The 23,445-nt window shown below is 37.3% G+C and overlaps 1 protein-coding gene across 1 annotated transcript; it reads left to right on the forward strand.

Moving 5' to 3' along the window:
- The first annotated feature begins 101 nt into the window (after positions 1–101).
- On the forward strand, positions 102–21,574 carry gdap2 (ganglioside induced differentiation associated protein 2). The gene is made up of 14 exons (XM_039652586.2): positions 102–345; positions 1,492–1,715; positions 3,794–3,933; positions 4,112–4,265; positions 4,425–4,513; positions 4,615–4,691; positions 4,968–5,127; positions 9,823–9,973; positions 10,522–10,598; positions 11,747–11,823; positions 12,271–12,410; positions 13,922–13,976; positions 14,722–14,865; positions 20,351–21,574. The coding sequence occupies exons 2-14, from the start codon at positions 1,519–1,521 to the stop codon at positions 20,390–20,392; spliced, it is 1,503 nt and encodes a 500-aa protein (XP_039508520.1). The 5' UTR covers positions 102–345; positions 1,492–1,518; the 3' UTR covers positions 20,393–21,574.
- The last annotated feature ends 1,871 nt before the right edge of the window (positions 21,575–23,445 follow it).

Genomic DNA, 23,445 nt, shown 5'->3' on the forward strand with positions numbered 1-23,445 from the left:
TTTAATTTAGCGATGACAGTAGAACGTCGATTAAAATCTATGTAGTATTGGATCGACAACATGACGACTGTCCCTGGTCCCTGCTGAAATCCCGGAAGTGATGAATTTTCTCCTCGTGAATCAGCTGATCAGGAAACTCGCTGAATGTTGCAAACACACGATCTGTTAACCACAAGCACATAAAATAACTTTTTAACAATGGCTTATTTAAAGGCGGAAGCACAGGAGGATGACAGTGATTACCAGCACAGTCTTTAACGGATTAATTTGAGCTAACGTGGTTTTGTTTTTGCAGAAGGCAGGACTGAATAGTTTTTTGGGTTTTTTTTCACCAGTGGACATCTGGTAGGTTGCTCGTCATTGTGATTGATTGTGGTTGCAATGTGTTGCATTTTCATCAAGTCGATATTCGCCCTTTCTATTCTCCTTAAAGCAATATTGTGCTGCGTGGTTTATATGTGCTTATTGCAATCGAGTTGAGACTTTTATATATTTGAACAAACTCTTGCTTTGTTGTTGTCGATGGAATCTAATTTGGGGACTCGACCTTTACACATGCAGCTAATTTCTGTTGAATAGCTTATCTGTTTATGGAGTCCAGTCTGTCTTCACTGATATAGCCTCTCTGTTGTGCTTGAAACGTTCATAAACACTACACTCCTCTCACTGCAGCTTCTACTACACCAGGCTGAAATTATTGCTGACAACTTTTACAGCTCTAGTCACAATTTGGAAGATTGAAATGGCATTACTTTTAAACACCCACTTTTTATTTGTAATGCTGAGTTATTGAGTGTTAAAAACTGGTATGTTTATCTAGGTTTGAAAAACACAAAACTTCCCTGTAGTGGTTGTCAGGAGGTCCAGGGCCCACTAGGGGGCCTTAGCAAACTTATGAGATGACTTAAATGATTTAAATGGTTAATTTTAAAGGGTCATATAATGGTACATGCACTTTTTCAAGTTGATTGTACTGAAATGTGTGTTGGCAGTGCCTGTACAACCGTAATGTAATGATAAAAATCCATCTAGTGTTTTTGTTTTAATGTTCTTAAATGTTTTCCCCTGCCTCAAATCGAGCCATTCGACCATCTGACATCAAACTATCGGACGCCCCTCCCACAATTGTACTATTAAGCATAAAACATATCATTTCGAATGAAAAAACGAAGAGAAAATCCAAAAAAAAGTCAAGGGTACAAGTCTGTGTACCCATTCCAATCAAAGGAACTACTCATCCCATAAACCACTGCGCCTCACTGAAGCCGCCGTGAAAAAGCCTTTTGAGTGACTTCCCAATCTGACGACGGCCACATGAACTTTTTCCTCCTGTGAATGTTATATAGTGAATATGCAGGGAAACTCATTTTCCTTGATTTACTGAAGCTTATATGTAAAATGCATTTGCAGCTGACATCTGTATGTGTTATTGCTAAAATGGCCCAGGTCACACTACAGTCTTGTGTGTAAATGCTTCTCTGTGTCTTTCAGTTCCAAATTTGTCAGTAAAGCAACATCATGGATCCCTTGGGAGCTCGTTCCCAGTTTGTGGAGGTCCAGAGCCTCTACACATGGGACCAGCCTCAGGGAGTCCAAGATGAGGTGGATGGAGAAAATCACTCAAGGGAGGAGGAAGACACGCTGACAAATCATGTCAACTCCTTAACTTCCCCTTTCCCCTTCAGACAAGACATCAACAGCAAGATTGTACTATTGTGAGTGTTGTTTACGCTGCTATTGATATTCCTCATCTTGTGTTTTTCACAGATTCTCCACAAACCTCTGTAGTTATTTAAGCACATATTATTGCTTAATAGTTTGTTTTTTTGCTGTACCTTCAGCCTTAGCCCTGAAAGCCAAAGCATCAAATGCTTTTCTTTTGTTATCGGAGTTTAATAATTTAGTGCTAACCCTTTCCTTTTTTTTCTCCACCCACTCTGCTCTTTGCATTAGCTATTTGCACCAGATCTTTAGCGCTTTAGTCATTCCCTCATGCGCACAAATCCCCCTTATAGCTCAGTCACATGCAACCATCCGAGAAGTCCTTGCTGTGCTTTCTGATAGATGTAGCTGTGTTGGCGCAGGATCAAATTCATAGTTTCTCTTTGTTTTTAAGGAAGGGGAATTTTTTTTCATTTAACTTCTCTATGAAGTCTATGAACCAGTCCTTCTGGAAGTTCAGGCAGGAAAAGAATTCAGCAGTGCACTTTGTTTTGTGCTTGTTCATAGTGACTTTATCCTTTCATTTATTGTATTTCCATTGTTGTTGTTTGTTAATTTTTTCTGTTGAAAATAAAATAGCACAATAATAACACTTAATGTTATAAAAAACAATTATTTATTAGTGTTGTTAGTATTATTTAGGTTACCCTTTAGTATTAGTATTAGTATAATACTATTTAGTATTATAGTAGTATATAGTACCCTTTTAGTATAAGTTAGTTTAGTATTTGAAGAGTTCAGATGCAAAAGCCTCTAAATGCCATTTGAAATTTTCTTCTTTAATGATGATTTTTGTCAAACTTGTATATTTAAGTTCAGTAATTTCACTTAAATAACAATTAATAGGTAATTATCATTGCCATTTAAGTGAAATCACTGAACTTAAATATACAAGCTTGATAAAAATGATCATTCTAGAAGAAAATTTCAAATGGCACTTAGAGGCTTTTGCATCTGAACTCTTCATTTATTAATATTTTGAGCTTTTACTTTTAAAGTGTTAGTAATTTTTATAATCTTTATTTTTTTAGTAGTTCAGTTTTTTATAACTTTAGTACTTAAACATTTCAGTTAGTTTCCAGGGTAACATTTCTACTTTCTAATTTCTTTCCACAGTTTCACAGATAAGGCTTAAGTCTAGTCCCAGATTAAAACGCATGTTTAAGCCGGTTTATCAGAAAGCAAACCGTTTATACTGCTGGTTTATCCTGAAATCAGTATTTCAGCACCATTGTTTTATCTCAAGATGCACACCAGTAATCTTTTTTTCTAAGGCATGTTTATAAAAGCTACTTAAATGTCATAATTAAACTAAGGACTAATCCTGGCTGAATCTAAGCTCTGTTTGTGAAACCGGGCCTTAAATAAAAAATAAAAAAAGTCTTCAAGGTTTTCATTTAATTTCAGCTCTGTTTCAGTTACCAAAAATTATTTTTAAAGGTCCCCTGACATGAAATTTTCACTTTCTGAGGTTTTTAACATTAATATGTGTTCCCCTAGCCTGGATAAGGGCTAGAAATTTCAATTGTTGCAAACCGAGTCTTTCTCTGCCTTTGAGAAAATGAAAGCTCAGATGGGCTGATCTTGAATCTCCGCCGTATGATGTCATACGGAGGAAAGGTAACCTCCCCTTTCTCTGCTTTATCGCAGAGAATTTGGCTCGCCCATCAGTAAATGAGCTAGGAAGTATGAATGTACAAGCGTGATTTAAGTTTTTCCTCAAGAGATATCATGGCTTGCAAATGAGCCAAGTATGGCAGTTGATCAGTGTTCGGATGTACAAATGACTTCACATCGTTTCTTTTAGTAGGATGAAAAAAAAAATCATATTTAATTTGTGAACGAATTATACAGAAAGCGATCAAAGAACAATCTTTCCACATAGGCGAGTTTATCAGGACAACTCGTTATGAAATCAATGACGCACGTTATACTGTCTTATTGTATGCGTGTATGTATATGTATGTATGTATAATGCTATGTTTGTATTCATAGATTTTTCTCACCTTATATGATTTTCTGGATGTTCTTCTGTATGTGATATGGGTTATATCATCCCCTCATTTTATAGTAATGGCGATGTGGCATCTTTAAACTGCACTGCAATCGTCAATACCAGCAATGAGACCCTAACGGACAAGAACCCTGTTTCAGACAGTATCCACAGATATGCAGGACCTGAACTACGAGATGAACTACTCAAACTGAAAGGTAGAGGGTGCTACTTGGCTAGCAGATGAAGAACTGTTACTTGTCATGCATCAAAATTTTATCTAACTATTAAAGATTTAATATTATTAAGTGCTGTTTGTTATACAGTTTTGGGACAAATCTTATCTCATCATTTTGTTGGAGTGTAAATTATATGGCAGTGCTAATTTTTTTCCAGGATGTCGGACCGGTGAAGCAAAAATGACAGAGGGTTTCAACTTGGCTGCACGTTTTATCGTTCACACAGTTGGACCCAAATATAAAGCCAAGTACCGGACAGCTGCAGAGAGTTCTCTATACAGCTGTTACAGGAACGTCATGCAGTTGGCCAAGTAAGCTGGATCATTGCACAATTTTTGAGTAAATTAAAAATGTCTGCTGCTAAATGGATGATTTTTTTTAACCAACCAACTAACTGACTGATGTAAACCATGTATAACTGAAGTCAAAAGAAAATATTTTAGTGTATGTTTATTTTGTTTCTGTCGCAGGGAACATGCCATGGTGTCTGTGGGTTTGTGTGTGGTTAGCACGGTCAAAAGGGCATATCCACTTGAGGACGCCACACATATAGCTTTAAGTAATTTACTTTTACTTGTATTATATAAAGCAAGTACATCAAACTAAAGAAATTCAGAAGGATCTTATCAAAATGTGTTTCCCCCACATTTATGATTCCAGGGACTGTTCGTAGATTTCTAGAGAATCATGGTGAAAACATTGAGACAGTGGTGTTTGCTGTTTCGGATGTTGAGGAGGTGTGTGCTGTTTCATTTTCACTTCATCCTTTAATTCTCGACTGTGCTCTCTCATATTATTATGACATTTTTATTTAAAGACCAACTTTTGTTGTGTTTGTGGGTGAAACTGCTGTAACCTGAGTGTGAACTACAGCACAATGCAGTGGAGATTTATGCCCCTTTTCAACAGATGCTAAATTAAAACGTTGATTTGTATCAAGTTTCTGCTTTTTTAGTCTGTGTATGAATAATTGATTGAATCTTGATGTGTTTGTTATTGATTTCTGTTTCCAGCCAGTGTACAGGAAGTTAATGCCGTTGTATTACCCACGCTCAAAGAAAGAGGAGAGAATCGTTCTCCCTCTCCTCCCTGCCGACATTGGCAATTCTGAGGGTGAGCCCGTAGTCCCAGAGAGACAGATCCGCATTGCTGAAAAGCCTGGAAATCTAGAGGGTGAGCTCAAATAATTTTTCAATGTAACATATTTGTATATCTTTCAGATAAAATATTTTTAATTTTTGAAAGAAGTCTCTTCTCACCAAGGCTGTATTTATTTGATCAAAAGTAATAGTGATTTTGCGATTTAAAATAACTTTTTCTTTTTTAACATATTTTACAATATAATTTATTCCTCTAATGGCAAATCTGAATTTTCAGCAGCCATTAAGGGGTTGTCACACTGTACTTTTCATTCCACAGACTTCCATTCATAGCATGCAAGTTTGGTGAACTTTGACCTTTGAATAAGACAAGTTTATGACCAAAAATAGATAGAATAAAGGCACAATATGTAAAAACAAATTTCGCCACAAGAGGGCGCAGTTTCCAACAATAACAAAGGCGTAGGTTGATGATGCAGTGATGAGCTGAATGATGGCACTTGCTGTCAAGCTGATTTTTTGACGTTACAGTGGTATGAAGCAGGTCGTGATTGCTAAAGAGACTATTTATTATTTATTATATAGAAGAGTTATTACACACGAGTCCTGCGGATATAAAGGAATAAGGACATTTAATTCTACTGAACTGCCCACAAGTGCTGGATTACTCACAGGTCAGTTTATTAGACAAATTATACTTGTGAGGGAACGCAACACTGCTTCACTTGGTCTAACATTACACTATCATACTAAACAGCATTTAAATGTGTTTTGAAAGTTATAATGTTATACTACATGTTAGTTCGTTTGCTATACGAAACTAGCAGTAAGCTAGATCAACATTTAGAATAAAATACTGACCATATTCTAACATTTCATCATGTTGAGCTAATGTTATATAAAATTGATTTGTTTTATGTACATTTTCTCACCTGTCTAATAAAGCTGTCAAGACGTGATTTCGTGAAGCTCCGTCAAGTCCAAGTTAGTCGCGTACGTAGAGCTCTCGGCATCTCAAAAACGCCACGCTGATGTTGATTGCCGAAGTAATGACATCACTTTGTAGGACAACTCAGAAGTTAGCGGCGCATGGGTTCCCTCAATCGAAAAGCTATGCATTTTCTCAATTGACTTTTGTAAAACCGCAAAAAATAAGAACTGTCGAAGAAAAGAGTTGTGACCCTTGCATGTTTTGTCTATCAAGATAATGTTTACAAGTTAATCTAAAATTTTAGTCATTTTGAAGCCTATATAAAGTTTAAAAAAAAAAACAAGCAGACACAATAAAATTTAAAAAACCATAAGCAGGTTATAACTGGTGTGTTTTAGATCAAAACGTTAAAAACTATTTTTAGAGGCTTTGTTAACCACAGAACTTTTTTCAGGCGATTTAACAAAAACCTATTAAAAAACCCATAGACTTTAGGGCGAGGGAACATGAAGTGCTGAAATGCTAACTCACTTCCGCATTTTGGCCTACAAAGTGACGTCATAACTTTGGCACTCTATTGATCCTCATTTTAGTTCTCTGTGTTTGCCCCAAAGTCAGCTTTAAAGAAAGTTTAAAAGAACAGCATTTGTTTGAAATACTAGAATATTTTGTAATATAGGCCTATTATACATTTCTTTGCTCTAAATGTCTGTAATGTAATTGTTTTTCTAATACTGCCACTTCCAGTATTATATTGCATTCTTAATAAAAGTATGTCTTTATTTATTTATTTAAAAGAAAAATCTTACTGACCTTACTTACTGAGACTTTTAAATGGTTGTGTATATTTCTTCAGATTACCAAACAGCCAGTAGGAATACATGTTTGCCAAAAAGTTTGGAGAACATTTATCTGGATGACATGCATTTCTCATAAACACTGTCATGTAAAGGAGATTTATTATTATTATTAGTAGTAGTAGTAGTAGTATTTTAATAGATGTTCCAGAGATTATATTCTGCAGTAATATATTTAATTTACAGCATGGAAAAACAATTTTTTTTTTCCTCCCTCGCTATATCTTTTTCTGTTGTGGGTGTTTCATGATTTCAGATTAGTTGGAATAGTTTCTTTGTCCCTGATGGGCCCAGTGTGGATACAGCTAAAGTCAAGTGTGTGCGTCTATAGACACCAATGTTAACATGCCTATATGAGAATGAGTGTATTTTTGGCTTGCTTGCCATAGCACTCCGAACACAAGTGTATATTTATTTGTTGGTGGGAGATTAAACTTGTATATTTGTTGGCTTGCCATTATTTTAAGCCTATATCATGAGGACTGTGAGCCAGCTGTGTTAAGGTTATCAAGTCTCACTAGAGCTGTTGATCCAACTCAAACAGGCCACATAAGCCAGGTCCCATGTCAATAAACACTGCACTTTCCTGCCTGTCTTAGAATGCTTTAAACCAGGACATGGAAAGGCAGCCCAAGGTCTGTTAGCGTTTTCTAAGTTAATCTTAATATTCTGAATAACCTTATGTTATAGCAGAATAACCTTAATATTCTGCTTAATCAGTCTCGCTTTCATGTTTCCTTGAGCTATTCAGAATGACATGTAGTTCTTATCTGAACAAACATGATCGCTTAACCAAACTTACCTCTGCATACTGAAGTGGCACAACAGCTTCCAGACTCCCTTGTTAATATGAAGTTTTAGTACCTTCTGTGACACTGTGCCATCACAAGTGCCAACTTGATAAAAAGTTTCAAAGTGCTATTTCTCAGCTAGACATTAAGTCCAACACTAAACTCGCACCATTGGTTTAGCCACTGTTTCAGGCTTGTTGGGTTGCTCAAACAGAAACAGAACAATGTTTTTAAAGGCCCACAGTGTTTGCACTTTATTTTAAAAACCTGATTAATTTATCTTTTGTATTAATTTTTGAATGATGACTGTTTTCCCAGACACTCAACCTACAAAGCTGTTGGTTTAATATCTCTTGCATCACTCCGCATTCCCTTATTCTCACATAACACAAGAGGTATAATGCTTCGTGATCTGGTCATTACAGTTAAATAAATCCCACATGGTGATCAGGAACCTGACTCAAACACTAAGCCCCTTACTCAACATACTTGGCAATGGAATACCACAAGGTTCAGTGTTGGGCCCTTTCTAAAGCAGATTATGTGCAGTACAGAAAGTGTAGTATGCTTCTAAACTTAGTCACATTTCATAAATGTCCTGTTACTTATTTCGGTCTGAGGTTGGGCCAAAACTGAGTTGTTGTTTTTTTTGTTTTTTTTTTATGAGGATAAGAAGTGTTTGTTCTTATACAGTCTTTCGGAAAGACATTAAAGGACACATTTTTAATGTCTGTAACCCAGCTTTGCCGCACCCTGTCACTGATCTGGCTGATCTCTTCAAACTCTTGTCCTCATATATGCCCTTTCATCGTTTTGATGCAGGTCTGCTTGTCATTCTTAGAGTATTATTAAAGACAGCAGGTGACTTGTCCTTCACTAATGCAGCCCAGCTCTTATGGATTAGTCTATGAAGCCTTGCAAAGGTCTCAAAGCATGCCTCAAACCACCACACACTTCCCTAATCTGCCTTAGTTTTTCTGGGCAGTTTTTTCTGCCCAGTTCCCTTAATGCCCATTTATTTATTTATTTATTTTATAATTATGCTTTTTGTTATTCATGTTCTTATTACCCTCACAAAAAGCGGTGCTGTATGCTATGGATGTGTGTCAGATGGTAATGCCATTATATGCATTGCTTTCTTCATTTACCATAGAATATTAAAAAAAAAAACTTTCTTTTCTTCATTTGCTGTGCTATGGATATATTTCTATTTAATTGTTTACAATTTCCTTTTTTGATTAGATCATTGTCTTACACAAAGTTTAATCTCACATTGTGGCGATGTGCTCCTGAAATCCAAATCAATTTCAGCTAGAAGCCAGCATTCGTGCTCTCTGGTTCAGTGAGGCAGATGATAAAAGGACCGTTGCATTACAACAACATAATCTCATTCTTTCCTTCAATATACTGTAATGATTCTGGGCAAAGATAATCTTCAGGAGACATCTGTGTCTAATAAGTCGCTGTAGGTTTGCTAGCAGCTGACTGGCTGTGATCCTCTGATTTACCTGTTAGTGTCTCTACCATTCTGTCAAATATGTTTCTTTCATTTTTGGCTAAAGAAATAGACTATTGTACTTCCTGCTACAAAACTGTAATCTTCTTCTGCTCTTTTTGTTTTTGTTTATATATACAGTTATATAAAAATATATGAGCCTCTCTTGTTTTGTTGATTAAAAACTGTATAAGGTAAATGTGTTCAATTAAAAACTTTACAAACTGAAGAAATACTGACTGACGTGACCGTGTGGTTGAGCTGAGGAAATAAGAAAAGTTTAGTTTGTTGTTCAGACTGGACTTTCTTTTCAAGTCTGTTCAGATATGTCTAAGGTTGGCCCATATTGGAGATTTGGCATACACATGTAAACAAGAATAACAGATGAGGATTATTTTTATGTTTTTCCTGGCTGTGCATCACACACACCACTGTCTTTCCCAGCTCTAATTGAGGGTGGGAGGCCACGTCTGGTGGAATGTTCCACATTGTAGTGCTCATAGAACCGGGTAATTTTCATTCCAAGTGTGTGAGATTTTTTTTGTGTGTGTGTTTATCACAGCAAATGCATTTGTGCTTCAGCACACTTTTATGGCGCAATGGTTGCGCTTTTCTTTGAATATCCAGAACTTTGTGTTGTGCATGAATACATGGTAATAAGTTCACAATACTGATATTAATCTAATTTCTGCAGATGACTCTGGGGACGATTCACTGGAATCTGACTTGGGGCTGGTAGGAAGTCATGCATTTGCTCGTATGGAAGGGGATGTTGATAAGCAGCGTAAACTCATCCTTCAGGGCCAAATTTCAGAAGCAGCTCAGCAGAAACAGCACCAACGGAAGTAAGATGTCTTGTTCTCGCATTATAATGTTGCCTTTTACAACTACAAACCCCTTACAAATATTTACCATATTAGCTTCTAAGAAAATACTGTAGTTATTAACAGTACTGTACAGAAGTATGGCTGGGCTGTATGACGTGTTAAGCATGTAAGATACTTTTTTTTTTTTTTTTCTATGAAGAAAAAAAAAATCCTCATAAAATTATTCAAAATGTGTTTGGTCATACTGCCCACCCCTAGTAAGAAGCTTTTAAAAGCTTTCCTGTCATCATGTTTAATTACTTTTTTAATGAGTCACCACAGTTTTTCTGTACTACCTACAGTGAAACTTTGGTTACTATGGCAAATGTTTGAGTTACTGGAAGCTTGGCAGAACAAACAGCATCCTAAAAACTGTCAGCCATGTTTAGTTATATACAAACTAAGGAAGCATTTATATTTCATTACAGACATATTTATATTAGAGAACCATATACTCATATGTTTGTTATTTGTACATCACTGCAAATTACCTAGATGTGAAGCCTTAGTTTTGGGTATCTTTACAGCTATAACCGCTGGCTTTGCAGAGCTCGAGCAGAGGACCTCTCAGACATAGCAGCATTAAAGGCACTATATCAGACCGGTCAGTCTTTCTCTCTTTGAGTGTCTTTCTTGTATTTTCATAATGTGTGTTTTAATTGTAAAGCTGTCAATTTATCACAATACCTTTAGTACAGTCAATTACATAAATTAATAGCATTGACAAATTCGCTCATTTAATCATGGACTGACCCATATGTACATTTCATATTAAGGGATTTTCTCAAAAGCAAAGCATGTTTTTTTATCATTTTGTAATTCCTGCAAGGTTTTAAGGTGGATTTTTGAGTTTTTTTTTTAAATTAAACATTTAGTTAAAAGCCATATCAATTGATTTGATTAAAGTATTTAATCCTTTTACAGGCATAGTTCATGTATGTTGGTGTTATTGTAGTAGTATGATATGGTCTTTGTTTGGTCACATGTTCTCTTTGTGTTGCTGTATCTCTGTATATCTTTATGCACGTGTGGACTTTGTGTTCTCTCCATCTGTGTGTTTGCACTCTGGGCAGGAAACCTTTGTTCTGCCTCATTGAGCTCAACATCAGGGGTTCTGTAATCCATTTCTCTCGTTTCACAATTTCAGGATGAAAAATAACCACCAAAGTAACGGTTTCTGTGTTGATAAATATTCATCATCATCATCTATTTTTTTATTTTTTTTTTGCTTACCTCAGATAGTGTCAAAGTTCACTTCTCTGAGTTCAAAACTTCAAATGAATTTACCACAGACTGTACGCATTCTGTTTGTCTTGCTAAATTAAATCTTTAAGACTTACTTACTTTCCCAAAGGGGAGCAGAGTTTCTCTAGCTGTACACCTAAGCATGCATGTTCACTGTGCCATGTGAAGGTGGACTATATTAAAACAAATGGCTATGCACATCCAGATGTTTCTCATAATAAAATACAAAGCATTGATTTCAATATACATAACTCTTTCAGTTCTGCTGGATGAGTTCATTAAACAGGGTGAGGCTGAAATGTCTAACGCATTTCTTCAGATATGCTACATATGAGAATGCTGTCAGCAGAGGGATCAAACTAGGGAGCTGTGTCCTTCCTGACCATCTGCCCAGCCTTTGAGGCTCATTTAGGGTTAGGGACTCAGACACTTTATAATAGCTGTTAGGAAACATCCTTTTATAATATAGCTCTGTCATGAATCATGATGCATTTTTCTCATTTTCAGGTGTTGATATGTGTGGTAGAACGGTCATGGTTATTGTCGGCAGGAATATTCCAGTTACACTTATTGATATGGAGAAGGTAAAAGAGAAAATCCTCATACTTCCATTTGTCATGTTCTCTGTATGGCAGGAGAAAATCCAGTTGACCAATTGCCCTGTATTCAGTATATCTTACAGTATACCATATTTAATTGCCAAATTTAACAACAAATGCTGCCTAACCTGGTGAAAGGTCAACCTACATAAGGCGGGTTTAAAAGAATGTTTGGGTCTAAATGGTTATTTAGATGTATAAGATTTTTATTTGAGATCTGCATTTAGACTGAAAACTTTGAAAAATTTTCATTTAAAGGAACATGCCGACTTTTTTTTTCATGTTCAGAACACAGTTTAAGATATTTTAGATTTAGTCCAAGAGTTTTCTGTCTATGCTATGATATGGTCTATGCTATGTCTATGGAAGTCTATGCAACTATGCATTCTATGCATTTACATAGCTAAGTTAATTTCTGTGTTTGTGTGTTAGGCTTTGCTGTATTTCATCCACGTGATGGACCATATCACAGTGAAAGAGTACGTGATGGTGTATTTCCACACACTCACTGGTGAACACAACCACCTGGACACGGACTTTCTCAAGAAGCTCTATGACATTGTGGAAGCCAAGTAAGAGTTATTTCATTCTGTTCCAATAGAGATACTGCAAACCACCCACGTTTCCTGCTCTCTACAAACTTACAATGTTTTCGAGATGACTTGACCCAGTTTTGGCTGAGGTGTTCTTTCAAACCATAACTCACAGACTCCCATGGAAAAGCTAATCACAGTTTCATATAAATACTGGCTTGCTGACTTTGTTTTTATGAGTTTCTTGTGCCAAACAGTACTGTCTTTTCAAACCCCAAAACACCACATATGTTATGGTAATAATAAGGGAATGTCTATATCTTTGGCTTCCTGTTCGATGAATGTCATGAAGATTTATACACAGATACTCAACCCTTTTGTTGGTTATCACCAGCTTGGAAAGTAATTTGAAGTAAATCCACACAATGCTGAGTCATGTTTCCTCTGTTTTACCTGCTGTTTCTCTGAATTATTACTCTAAGTTGGCGCTCAAATGTGTCTGAGTTGATTGGTTTCACTAAGGAAAGTGAATAATATTCGTTTTGCTCAGAGCACTTTGGGAAATTTTGAAGGGTTTCTAGTTATCAAGGTTAGAACACTGAGAGTGATTGCAGTGACTTTGACACCTTGTAAAAATGAGGTCTCAATGTTCTCCTCTCACCCATCAAATGAGAAAGTCAACATACTACCACCAGAGGCCCACACTTGCATGGATGTAGCACCACAGAATGGCGATTGTTCTTTTAGTCAAACAGACCTCATGATTTTGGTTTCCCTGGCTTAGCAAAGAAGTTAGAGTCTTTGTTAAAAGTCAAAACCGTGGTAGGTGATTGGTAGGTCAGGCATTCATCATTTATTCGGGGGGACACTTCTCAGCATGCACTCAGAGGAAACCACAGTCTTGAAATAAAAAGCAGAAGTGCTCTCCAGCTCCAGTCCCTCACACTTTCCGTACATGGTGGAGATCAGTGTGACTCATAACTCTGAGAGCCAGGCCAGTTTGACTCGTGTCATTTATTATGAGGTATCAGCAGAGCAGATCATAATTGTATTATTTATAAGATATTGTACTAAGAAAGTGTTTTACAGTCATAATTCATGAGCAAGAGCGATGCGGTTCTGTAAGCACTCACGTCCATATTTATAGCTGAGCTAGTCGGTGATGCTATCACTCCTTGTGACCCCATGCTCAAGGTTTTTGGACTGAATGGGCCGTGTCCATCGTGGGAAAGGGGAAAGGTTGACAGACACGTCCCTTGCGCTTTTGGAACACCTCTCCGATTTTGGCAGTCCATATCTCTATTCATCTGTGTGTTTTGGCCAACAGCGTGCGGCTTGGATGTGGCTGCCCCGCTGGACTTAATTCACCAACATTTGCTCGTTCCTATAAAATGCACTTTATCTCTATTTCTAATGGGTTTATTGTTTTTGTTAAGGCAGTAATCGTTTCAAAGCCCAATGCGCCCGAGGAATTCACTGTTTGTGTAATTGGTAATTGGTTGGATGTGTTGATAATGTTTTTAAAACCAGGTTTACCTTTGTGTTTTCAGGTTTAAGAAAAACCTAAGGGCTTTCTACTTCGTTCACCCGACGTTCCGCTCCAAGGTAAATGTAATCAATTCATCAACTTGGATGTAAGTCCATTAAAGTCAGAACTAGATGCTCATCTCATTTTGAGCTTTTCTTTCCAAGCTTGTACGGGCCTATGGTCTGATTCACAGCGGTCAACTCCACATGTTTTGCATTGACTAAAAAAGACTATGTGCTTGTGTGTAACTGAATCTGTTGAAAAGCGTTTTTGAGACTACATTGAGATTCATGATGTGCCCGCACTAAGTGTTCCATAGTGTTCCACGGAACCTATTCAGGTAATTGAAGTGCTTATGAGAGCATGTTGCCCCTGCCAGACTTTGCTTTCATTTGTGAAATTATTCAACAATTATGCTTTGTGCACGCCAAATGTAGAGGAACCTCTGCAATTAAGTGTCAAATAATTGTTTAATTTAAAGTGCATCCATTTCAGTCAGAGAATGCTCAAGCCTTATAACAATCCCAGGTGTGAAATGTGTTCAAGCCTTATGGATGAGTCAGGAGAAAATGTTGAAAACACAGACTACAGCAACAGCTTTAGGAGCAGCAGAGTTTGCGGTTGGCAATTAAACACCAATTTTGTAGTCATTCATTTTCATGTATAAATGCTCATAAGTTTGACCTCCAGTTCAGTTTAAGCAATGTGTTTAATTGCCCATTTGTTACAAAAGAATAAGGGGAGGAGTGTCCTATTTTGTACCCTTTTCATGAAGAGTTCCATCTCTGTCCATCTAAAGCTTTTATTTATGATTCCCATCAGGTCTCTACGTGGTTCTTCACTACTTTTAGTGTATCAGGTCTTAAAGAGAAAGTCCATCATATAGAGAACCTGCAGCAGCTCTTCACCTGCATCCACCCTGAGCAGATCGACATCCCTCCTTTTGTCCTGGAGTATGACACACGGGTGTGTATTCAATCCTTTCACACACACCTCAGTCTTATCCTCAAACCTTTACCACACTACAGTTGAAAAGAGTTGATGATCTGATTTTTACTTATTCTTTCTCTATTTAATCAGTTTTAAATGCTGTCAACATTTATTCACAACAATGTTATTCAAAACCTTCATTTCTTTCTTCTCTGGAACACCATAGGGACATTTTTAATTTGGTTACTCAATTCCATGCAATTTTAATGAATATGAAGCACCATAAAAGTGGTTTGTACGACTGTATTTATGTTCCAAGTTTTCCGAAGCTAATGTATATAGGAGCTTTGTGTCAGGAACAGACTCAAATGTAATTATGGTTGAGACCCATCTGCATGTTGATAGCTTATAAAAGGAATAGTGGCATGCTCCTTCCATTCATAGTGCTAAGGTCTACTCCTTGGGCAAGAGTGATGGCCATTAAGCGTCTCATACTAGGGTAACAGTTGTATATACATGTTATTGTATATGGGTTTTTATAATATAATAAAATTAGATCAGTTATTTTTATCAGTATCCACAGAAGGCATTGGCTAAAACTCAATCAAGTCTAGTAATAACAGATTCAAAATCACATCTTACTGTTTTTGAATCTCTAACAAATGATCACTCAGCAGCACTAGATCTGAATTCTGCATGATTAATCGTTAAACGATTTTAATCCTAAATGGCAACAATTTGGCTCTATTAAACCTTAAACCAAAGCCAATATGATCACAGCCGAACATTCAAATATGTGTTGATGCTGGCAGAGAGAGCAGTTGTCATTTATAGGTATGAAACAGCTTCTCAAAAAGTCATCAGAGATTAGCCATGGTGGACTATAAGTTACTATGGTGATGAACACCGCTAAAACCAGAGCCACTTTCATGGTACCTACAGTGGGGGAAATAATTATTTGATCTCTTGCTGACTTTGTAAGTTCGCCCACTTACAAAGAAATGAAGGGCCTATAATTTTTATGTTAGGTTTATTTTAATGGATAGAGACAGAATATCAACCAAAAAATCCAGAAAAAAAACAAAACAAACACATTATATAGGTTATAAATTGATTTGCATTTCAGTGAGTGAAATAATTATTTGATCCCCAAGCAAAACATAATTTAGTACTTGGTGGAGAAACCCTTGTTGGCAAGCATAGAGGTAAGGCGCTTCTTTTGGGTGGTCACCAGGTTTACACGCATCTCAGGAGGGATTTTGTTCCATTCTCCTCTCTAAATCCTTAAGGTTTATTGGCTGCCGCTTTGAACCTCGAAGTTTTTGCTCACAGATTTTCAGATTAAGGTCTGGAGACTGGCTTGGCCACTCCCAGGACCTTAATGTGCTTCTTCTTGAGCCACTCCTTTGTTGCCAGGAATGGTATGTTTTGGGTCATTTTCATGCTGGAAATCCCATCCATGACCCATCTTCAGTGTCCTGGGTGAGGAAAGGAGATTCTCGTCCAAGATTTTGTGTTTCTATTTGAGAAAATGCATGTATAACCTTATGAAGGCTTCTCTCATTTCTGTGTTTGCATTTCGTCAAATTAATTTAATAGCCCTATGCACTTGTACATTGAAGTTCTTGCTTGAATGCTTTACCACAGACTATATACAAATTAAATACAATACTACTACATACTGTGAGCTTATAAAAGTCAGTTCAAAGTCAAAAAAGTTGCTGTTTAAATGCATAGTTAGGAAAATTAATCAGCTTAAACATGTAAAAGTTTTTTCTTGGTGCTTAAGGTAATTGACATGCTCAACTTGTGACCCATTTTAGATGCAATTTTACACAAATTCTTTAAACAAGTTTCCCTGTGTGACCTGTTCTTTAAATGCAGCCTTTAGCACAGTTTTATATTTTGCTCAAGCTGCTATATAAAACTATTTACTTATTTTTAAGGCCTTAATGAGGTCCTTTTTGTTTTGAAATGGATTGCATTTGGCTTGTGGAAAGGAGATGCTAAAATAAGTTCCTCGACGTGGAGAACATTGTGGTCCGTTTGAAATTTTGTGTTACCTTTTGTTACCTCACTGTTAAATCCAAGCAAATTGCTCACACTAATGTAATAAAAATATTTGTCACAGCAAATGGCCGACATTATCCATGTATTGATTGGGTCTATGTTGACTGGATTATTTTAGTGTATTTTTTTCGTCAATTATATTCATATAGCACTTTTCACAATATAGATTGCATCAAAGAAACTTCACAGTATCAATAAAAACAAAAAAAAACACACAAAAAAAACATAATAACAATGTTCGTTTCTTAGTGGAAAAACATCCACATTTGGTAGAGCTGATCAAGGGTAATACTGATTGGTTAATTCAATAAAAAGTTAAGTCATTCCTTTGCTCTTAGTTTTGCAGTTTCAACTACTCCACACCATTATTGGATTTTACCACACAAATATATCTTTTAAAACTCTGTGAACCTGAGTAGAAATTGCATCTGAAAAACTAAATTATATATCACTGTATGGTCCTATAAGCTTTGTAAATACTGTTTTGTTAAAATTATTCTTGTCTTTTATAGTGTTCATTAATTTTATTATTATTATTTTTTTTTTAGCTATGAAATTGATTTTTTGTTTTCTCTCCTAATCAGGGTTTATTAGTCACCTAATGCAGAATTATTTAGATATTTGTCTGTTTGTTGTGTATTGTGTTTGATGGTTCGTGGCAAACCAGTTTCCATATCAGGATTAATAAAAGTTATCAAGATTTTTCCATTCTATATTTTAGATGTTGTGTTTTGTTCCTGGGTTTAAAGGGCAGTGGATTAAAAATAAATGAAAGCGACAAAGGAAGACACACAGGTGAGGCAGCTGTGAAAAATCGATAATGCCACTAATGCGTTAAATGAATGGTCTTTCTCATGCCAGGTTCATGTCGCCCTGTATTTAAAAGCGCACAGATTGGTTGATTAGGATTTTTTTTTTTTTTTTTTTCTTGCTGGCTACGTATGTCTGTATTTGATTTGCATGTCAGAAAGACATTTTATACTTGTGCTTTGTCTGTTAATACAAACTCGATGACTTTTGGGGAGGAAATGCAAGCTTTTAATAATTAGTATGTCAGATTTTTGTTTTTATCCTGTGTTTGTAAATGTTGTCAAGTTAAGATGTTCAGATGATTCCAGAGAAATCATCTGTATCATCAAACACTAAATGCCTTAGATATGAAGCCCAATAGGGAATATTTCACATAATGTTTCTGTTGAAAGAAACCAAAGGCTTTAAAGCTTTCCTCTGAAAAACAGTTTTACTTGTAGACTCACTTGGACTCTGGGGTTTTTCTTATTTCTGGAAACTGTGACTTTGGAGATTTTCTAGTGGTTATTTTCATTAGGAATAATTATGGCCATTTTGTAAATGAATGTGGGTCATTAGAATGGATAAACTAATTTTCTCTTAATGCATCTTATTTTATGCCAGCATAGAGTGTGTTTTTGGTCTCCATGCCTTAGCCTTGGATCCACTCCTGGACTACCTTTGCTCAAGTGTTTCCTGTCATTCTTTGATTAATCAGGAAATTAATGGGCAGGAGGGCAAATGGCAGAATGAGTAAGCTTTTAATGCCAATTTCACTCCGCTTTCTCTTTCTGCCCATGTGAATAGAATCAGTGCCATGGAAAGTCCAGCCACAGTCACCTCAAATAACCCAGTCAACTTTCCGTAAAGCATTGAAAGGCCCCTGAAGGGTTTTTATTTTGGACTCATCCTTTACTGTGTTGGGTAGTAACGGGCTGTGTAATCTGGATTACATAATCAAATTGCAAAAAGTCTTTTGAAATAATTGACTTGAAATAATTGTTTTACAGTTATTTTTGATGGATAACATGATTGTATATTGATTATAACCAGACCACAGAAATAAAATAGTTTAGGAACACGTTACATTAAGTTTCCATTTGTTAACTAGTTAACGTGAACTAAGATAAATAAATTCATTAGAAACATTTTTCCTTGTTAATATTGTTCATGTTAAATTTCAGCATTTACTAATACATTGCGAAAATCAACAATTTTTATGTTTATATTTAATAGATGACGAAAAAACAGAGGTCCACACACTGAAATTGCAGCTCCATAGAGTTTAAAAGGCGCAAAGTTTCGACCAGTCAGATCTTCTTCAGGCACGTGAAAATGAAGATCTGACTGAACAACATGACATCATGACTTGTTGCGCTGTTTGGCAAATAAACTCTTTGGAGCTGCAATTTCAGTGTGTGGACCTCTATTTTCTTTGTATATCATTGTTTTCGATGTGCACACGTTTTCGATGTGCTTTATGCACAGCTGCACTACTTCCTGAACTTAAGCCAGCTCCTTGTTTCCTGTCTGTCATAATTGGCCAAACTTGATTAATTCAGGTGTGTCTGATTATTGTTGCCGTGACTACTGAGGTCAGGCACACCTGAATTAATCAATTTGTCCAATAATGGCAGACAGGAAACAACTGAGCTGGCTTAAGTTCAGGAAGTAGTGCAGCTGTGCATAAAGCCAGTTGACCACAAACAGCAATAACTTATTGGAAATCTGCAATGCACTCACATTCAAAATATTTAATCCACAAACTAATAACGGTTAATGAAAGAACTTAAATTGGTACATAAAGCACTTGAATATCATTTTTGCATGTTCTGGTGAAACTAATTTTATTTCTTTGAGGCTCTTTGTCTTAGAGTGTTAGTTTTGACAAATTAAAATGAGGCAAGATTTTTCTTGTGTGTGAATTTGAATGAATAATAAAAAAAGTATAATATGAAAGATTAAGTGGCATAATTTTATTTTTGTGAATTGTCAAAAGCACAAAATCAGATTTGAGGGAGAGAAACGATTGAGCGCTTCTGGAGCTGGAGAAAAAACAAATGCTCCTCCAACTACCTCCTCGTTTGAGCTAAAATCACACAACTGTGCTTTATTTATTTATTTATTTTTAATTATTATTATTAATTTCCTTAGCTCTTTGCAGAATCTCCTTTTGCATTAATTTGACCTGAAGGCCTAAAGCACTCCTGCTAGATTGACCTCACAGTTTCAGGAAGTGAATCATCTGCTGTGCTGAGAGTTATACAGTAGCATCGGACACTTAATAATTCCCAGCACATCACTTTCTCTAAGTGCTCATTTGGAATCCTCACATGCGTTCCTCTCCAGAATATCCACAATCCTTACCAAAAATACTTGAATAAATATTGGCCTACTTGATTTGTATTTCTATGGTAAATACAGCCTCTTGGTTCCGATGTACATTGCAGCTAGATTTAGATCTACCTTCATATTTGTGCCAAGCTCTCCAGGATGTAGGTGTGTCTTGAGCTTATGCTGTGGTAATAAGAAACCTCTTTCCAATTTGCCTTCTGTCTTTTTAGAGTGCATCAGTGCCCCTCAGCCAGTCTGTGACCAAACGTAACCTTCACTGTTTATCTTTATTCGACTGTGCTCAGGAATATCCTCTCTGCTCTTCCAGGTTAATAGCCCCTATTACTCGGCTCAGTCCTCAGGCCTGTGATGGTGGTCAGATAAACCCAACTCTGAGGAGTTCGACTGAACCAGCCTTTTCACCGGACAGACTCTCAACCCGATGAACCCGTGAACTCAAGATCGAGTGCGTCTCTGCCGTTCCTGACTTGCTACATTTTCTCTGTGACAGTGAGAGACCATTGATCAATAATGCTGTATAAACACAACCTGCTGTGAAACCTGCTGAACGTGCTACCGACTTGTACCAAACCTAAATGTCATTGAAGGAACCTCTGGCTTGACCGAAGCTGTTCTTGAACAAGACATGGGTGGGTGTGTGTGTGTGGTGTGGATGAGACTGAATAAACATAACAAACATACAAAACCAATATTTTGTACCAATGTGAAACACATACCAGTGCCTGCGTAAATAATGGCTGGTAATAGTAGAAACCATTCTGGTTTTCATTTCTCGTGTCCTGGCCAATCATTTGAAAGCCTTATTTTGCCATCTAAAGAGTTGTGTAGTTTCATTTCATTCCATGTCTGCACAGTCACCAGAGGGAGCGGCATTTCACATTTATCGTGAGTCTCTTTTTTTTCAGTCGCAAGCACTTTTATCGCTATTAAACAAACATCACTACTGATTCTTGAGCTTTGACTACAAGCAACTTGTTCTTGTGTGAACAGATGTGATGTTTGAAATATTGCTTTGTGAAGCTCTACATCCAGGTTGGCCTGTTGATTTCAGTTACCCTATTAATAACAGTATTTTTCTTCGTTTCCTGTCTAGATGGTACATCAGTGTTCTGGTGGGTTCACCACTAAAAACACTTGTGTGTCAGTTTGTATTTTATTTGGTGAAGCTGATCGTCATGCATGACCAAAGGAAACTCGTAGCCTGAGTGATGATCTCAAAGTGAAGCATTGTAAATAGATAATTGTAGATAATGCAGATGCTGTTTGCTACTATTAATTCTGGTTTGTTTTAGTCAAGCCGTACTATAGCGGTACAGTAATTAATGTGCTTAATTTTGTACCATTTTAAATTAAGTATGAGGTATGAATCATGATTATGAAGAGTTGAAAATGGAATATCAAAATGTGTTGTAATTGTTTGTATGAGTGTCTATTGAATTATTTTCTGTAAATTGCATGATCAGTGTATTTCTAGATTGAAAGACGAAATATGAAAATGTGTTTCAAATAAAAGCAGCCATGTGTTTTCTAATGTCTCAACTGAAAGTGGTTTTCTTTGACGCTCTTTAAAACTAACCACGTTTACATGAAAAAATCTAGTTAGTTAGTTTCATCATTAGCCGATAGCCGTACTTTATTGTGCTTAATACCCACGGGCAGATTCCCGAAATAGCTGGCTGCACAGTGTGTGGGGGCGCTTAGAGCGTTTGTGGCAACGGGACTTACACTCAGAGAGGAGTTTATGCGCGGTGTAACAGAATTTATGCATTTATGCACTCTGACACTCGAGCGGGCTGTGTCCGCTCTTTAGGGGTGGGCTCTGGGAGACACATGGAACATGTGGTGCTTTTGTGTATGGGTGAACAAAGGATTATGGGCACATTTTCTACACACGAGGCTATTATGCTCTTTTCGAGATTTTTCTGAGTCGCCGTGAAAACGGCGTTTTGGTGCTCGTAAGCGGGAAATGCTCTTTTACATGCAGAAATCTTTTCGAGATTTCTCTGAGTCGCCGTGAAAACGGCGTTTTGGTGCTCGCAAGAAAGAAATGCTTTTACATGCAGAGTATGCAAGGAAAAATCATACTGTCGTCGGCTGGCGCTAGCTTGCTGGACGGCTGAAGGTGGCGAAGACGGCCGGCTAAGTTACCTCAGACTCCAGATGCTCCGGTAAGAACCGCAGGAAATGCGAGGCATCTTGAAAAAGACGCTCGCGCTCTTTTAGATATAGAGTAAGCAAAGGAAATGATACTGTCGTCGGCTGGCGCTAGCTTGCAGGACGGTCGAAGGTGGCCGGCTTCCTCAGACTCCAGATGCTCCGGCAAGAACTGCAGGAAATACGAGGCATCTTGAAAAAGACGCTCGCGCTCTTTTAGATATAGAGTAAGCAAAGGAAATGATACTGTCGACGGATGGCGCTAGCTTGCAGGACGGCTGAAGGTGGCGAAGACGGCCGGCTTCCTCAGACTCCAGATGCTCCGGCAAGAACCGCAGGAAATGCGAGGCATCTTGAAAAAGACGCTCGCGCTCTTTTAGATGCAGAGTATGCCAGGAAAAGGATGACCCCAGATTGCCGGCCGGCATCCTCAGAATCCAGATGCTCCGGCAAGAACCGCAGGAAATGCGAGGCATCTTGAAAAAGACGTTCGCGCTCTTTTAGATGCAAAGTATGCCAGGAAGAAGCATGCCGTTTTAGGATGATGCTAGCTTGCAGGACGGCTGAAGTCGGCCTGCGTCCTCAGACTCCAGATGCTCGTCAGAGATGCCTTCTCAACTTCTTCACTAGACAGCAAATGCATGTAGTTTCGCTGAAGAGATGATAAATCAGTTAAACAGTGGGAGATCTCGCATATTTATACACTCGAGCCACGCCCTTTTTGGCGGGCTTTGACGCAATGAGAGCGTATCGGCTTCTCATTGGCCGCGAGTTCAGCCGAGTTCTCCCATAGGCTGTAGCAGTTCTCCCTGAGCGAACCAATGAGCTGCTAGCTAGCCCGCTCATCGTCTGCTGCAGTTGAACTGCGTTGACAATGGATACAAATTATTGGATAATTTTTTGGCTTCACCTTCTCAGAAAAGATGAATATTTCCCGTAGCGTAAGCTAGCTTACAGAATACGAGAGAACCTCTCGTAAGAGAACAATTATTTTGCATCCCCAAAGACTTGCATGGGATGCAAAATAATTTTGTGGGTTGTGGGAAAGCGGTAGTTTTGTCGGTTTTGTCTGGATCGTCTGGATGCATATTTTATCCGACAGATGGGCTACTCTTTTAATACTAATTCGATTCTTGTTTTGAACCAAAAAATTAACTCTATTACAGGATTTAAGTCAAAATTGATCAGTTCTAGAAAACTACAAAATATTTTTCACAATCGTTTTCCCATGCAGGCCAAGGCAGTATC

This window comes from Pimephales promelas, chromosome 7 (genome assembly GCF_988280905.1).
Source record: "Pimephales promelas chromosome 7, fPimPro1.hap1.1, whole genome shotgun sequence".
NCBI lineage: Eukaryota > Metazoa > Chordata > Actinopteri > Cypriniformes > Leuciscidae > Pimephales > Pimephales promelas.

Coding starts and splice junctions, on each gene's coding strand:
- gdap2 (XM_039652586.2), top strand. CDS start 1,519: ATGGATCCCTTGGGAGCTCGTTCCCAGTTTGTGGAGGTCCAGAGCCTC. Junction 1,716..3,793: donor AACAGCAAGATTGTACTATT/GTGAGTGTTGTT, acceptor CTCATTTTATAG/TAATGGCGATGTGGCATCTT. Junction 11,824..12,270: donor CACTTATTGATATGGAGAAG/GTAAAAGAGAAA, acceptor TTTGTGTGTTAG/GCTTTGCTGTATTTCATCCA.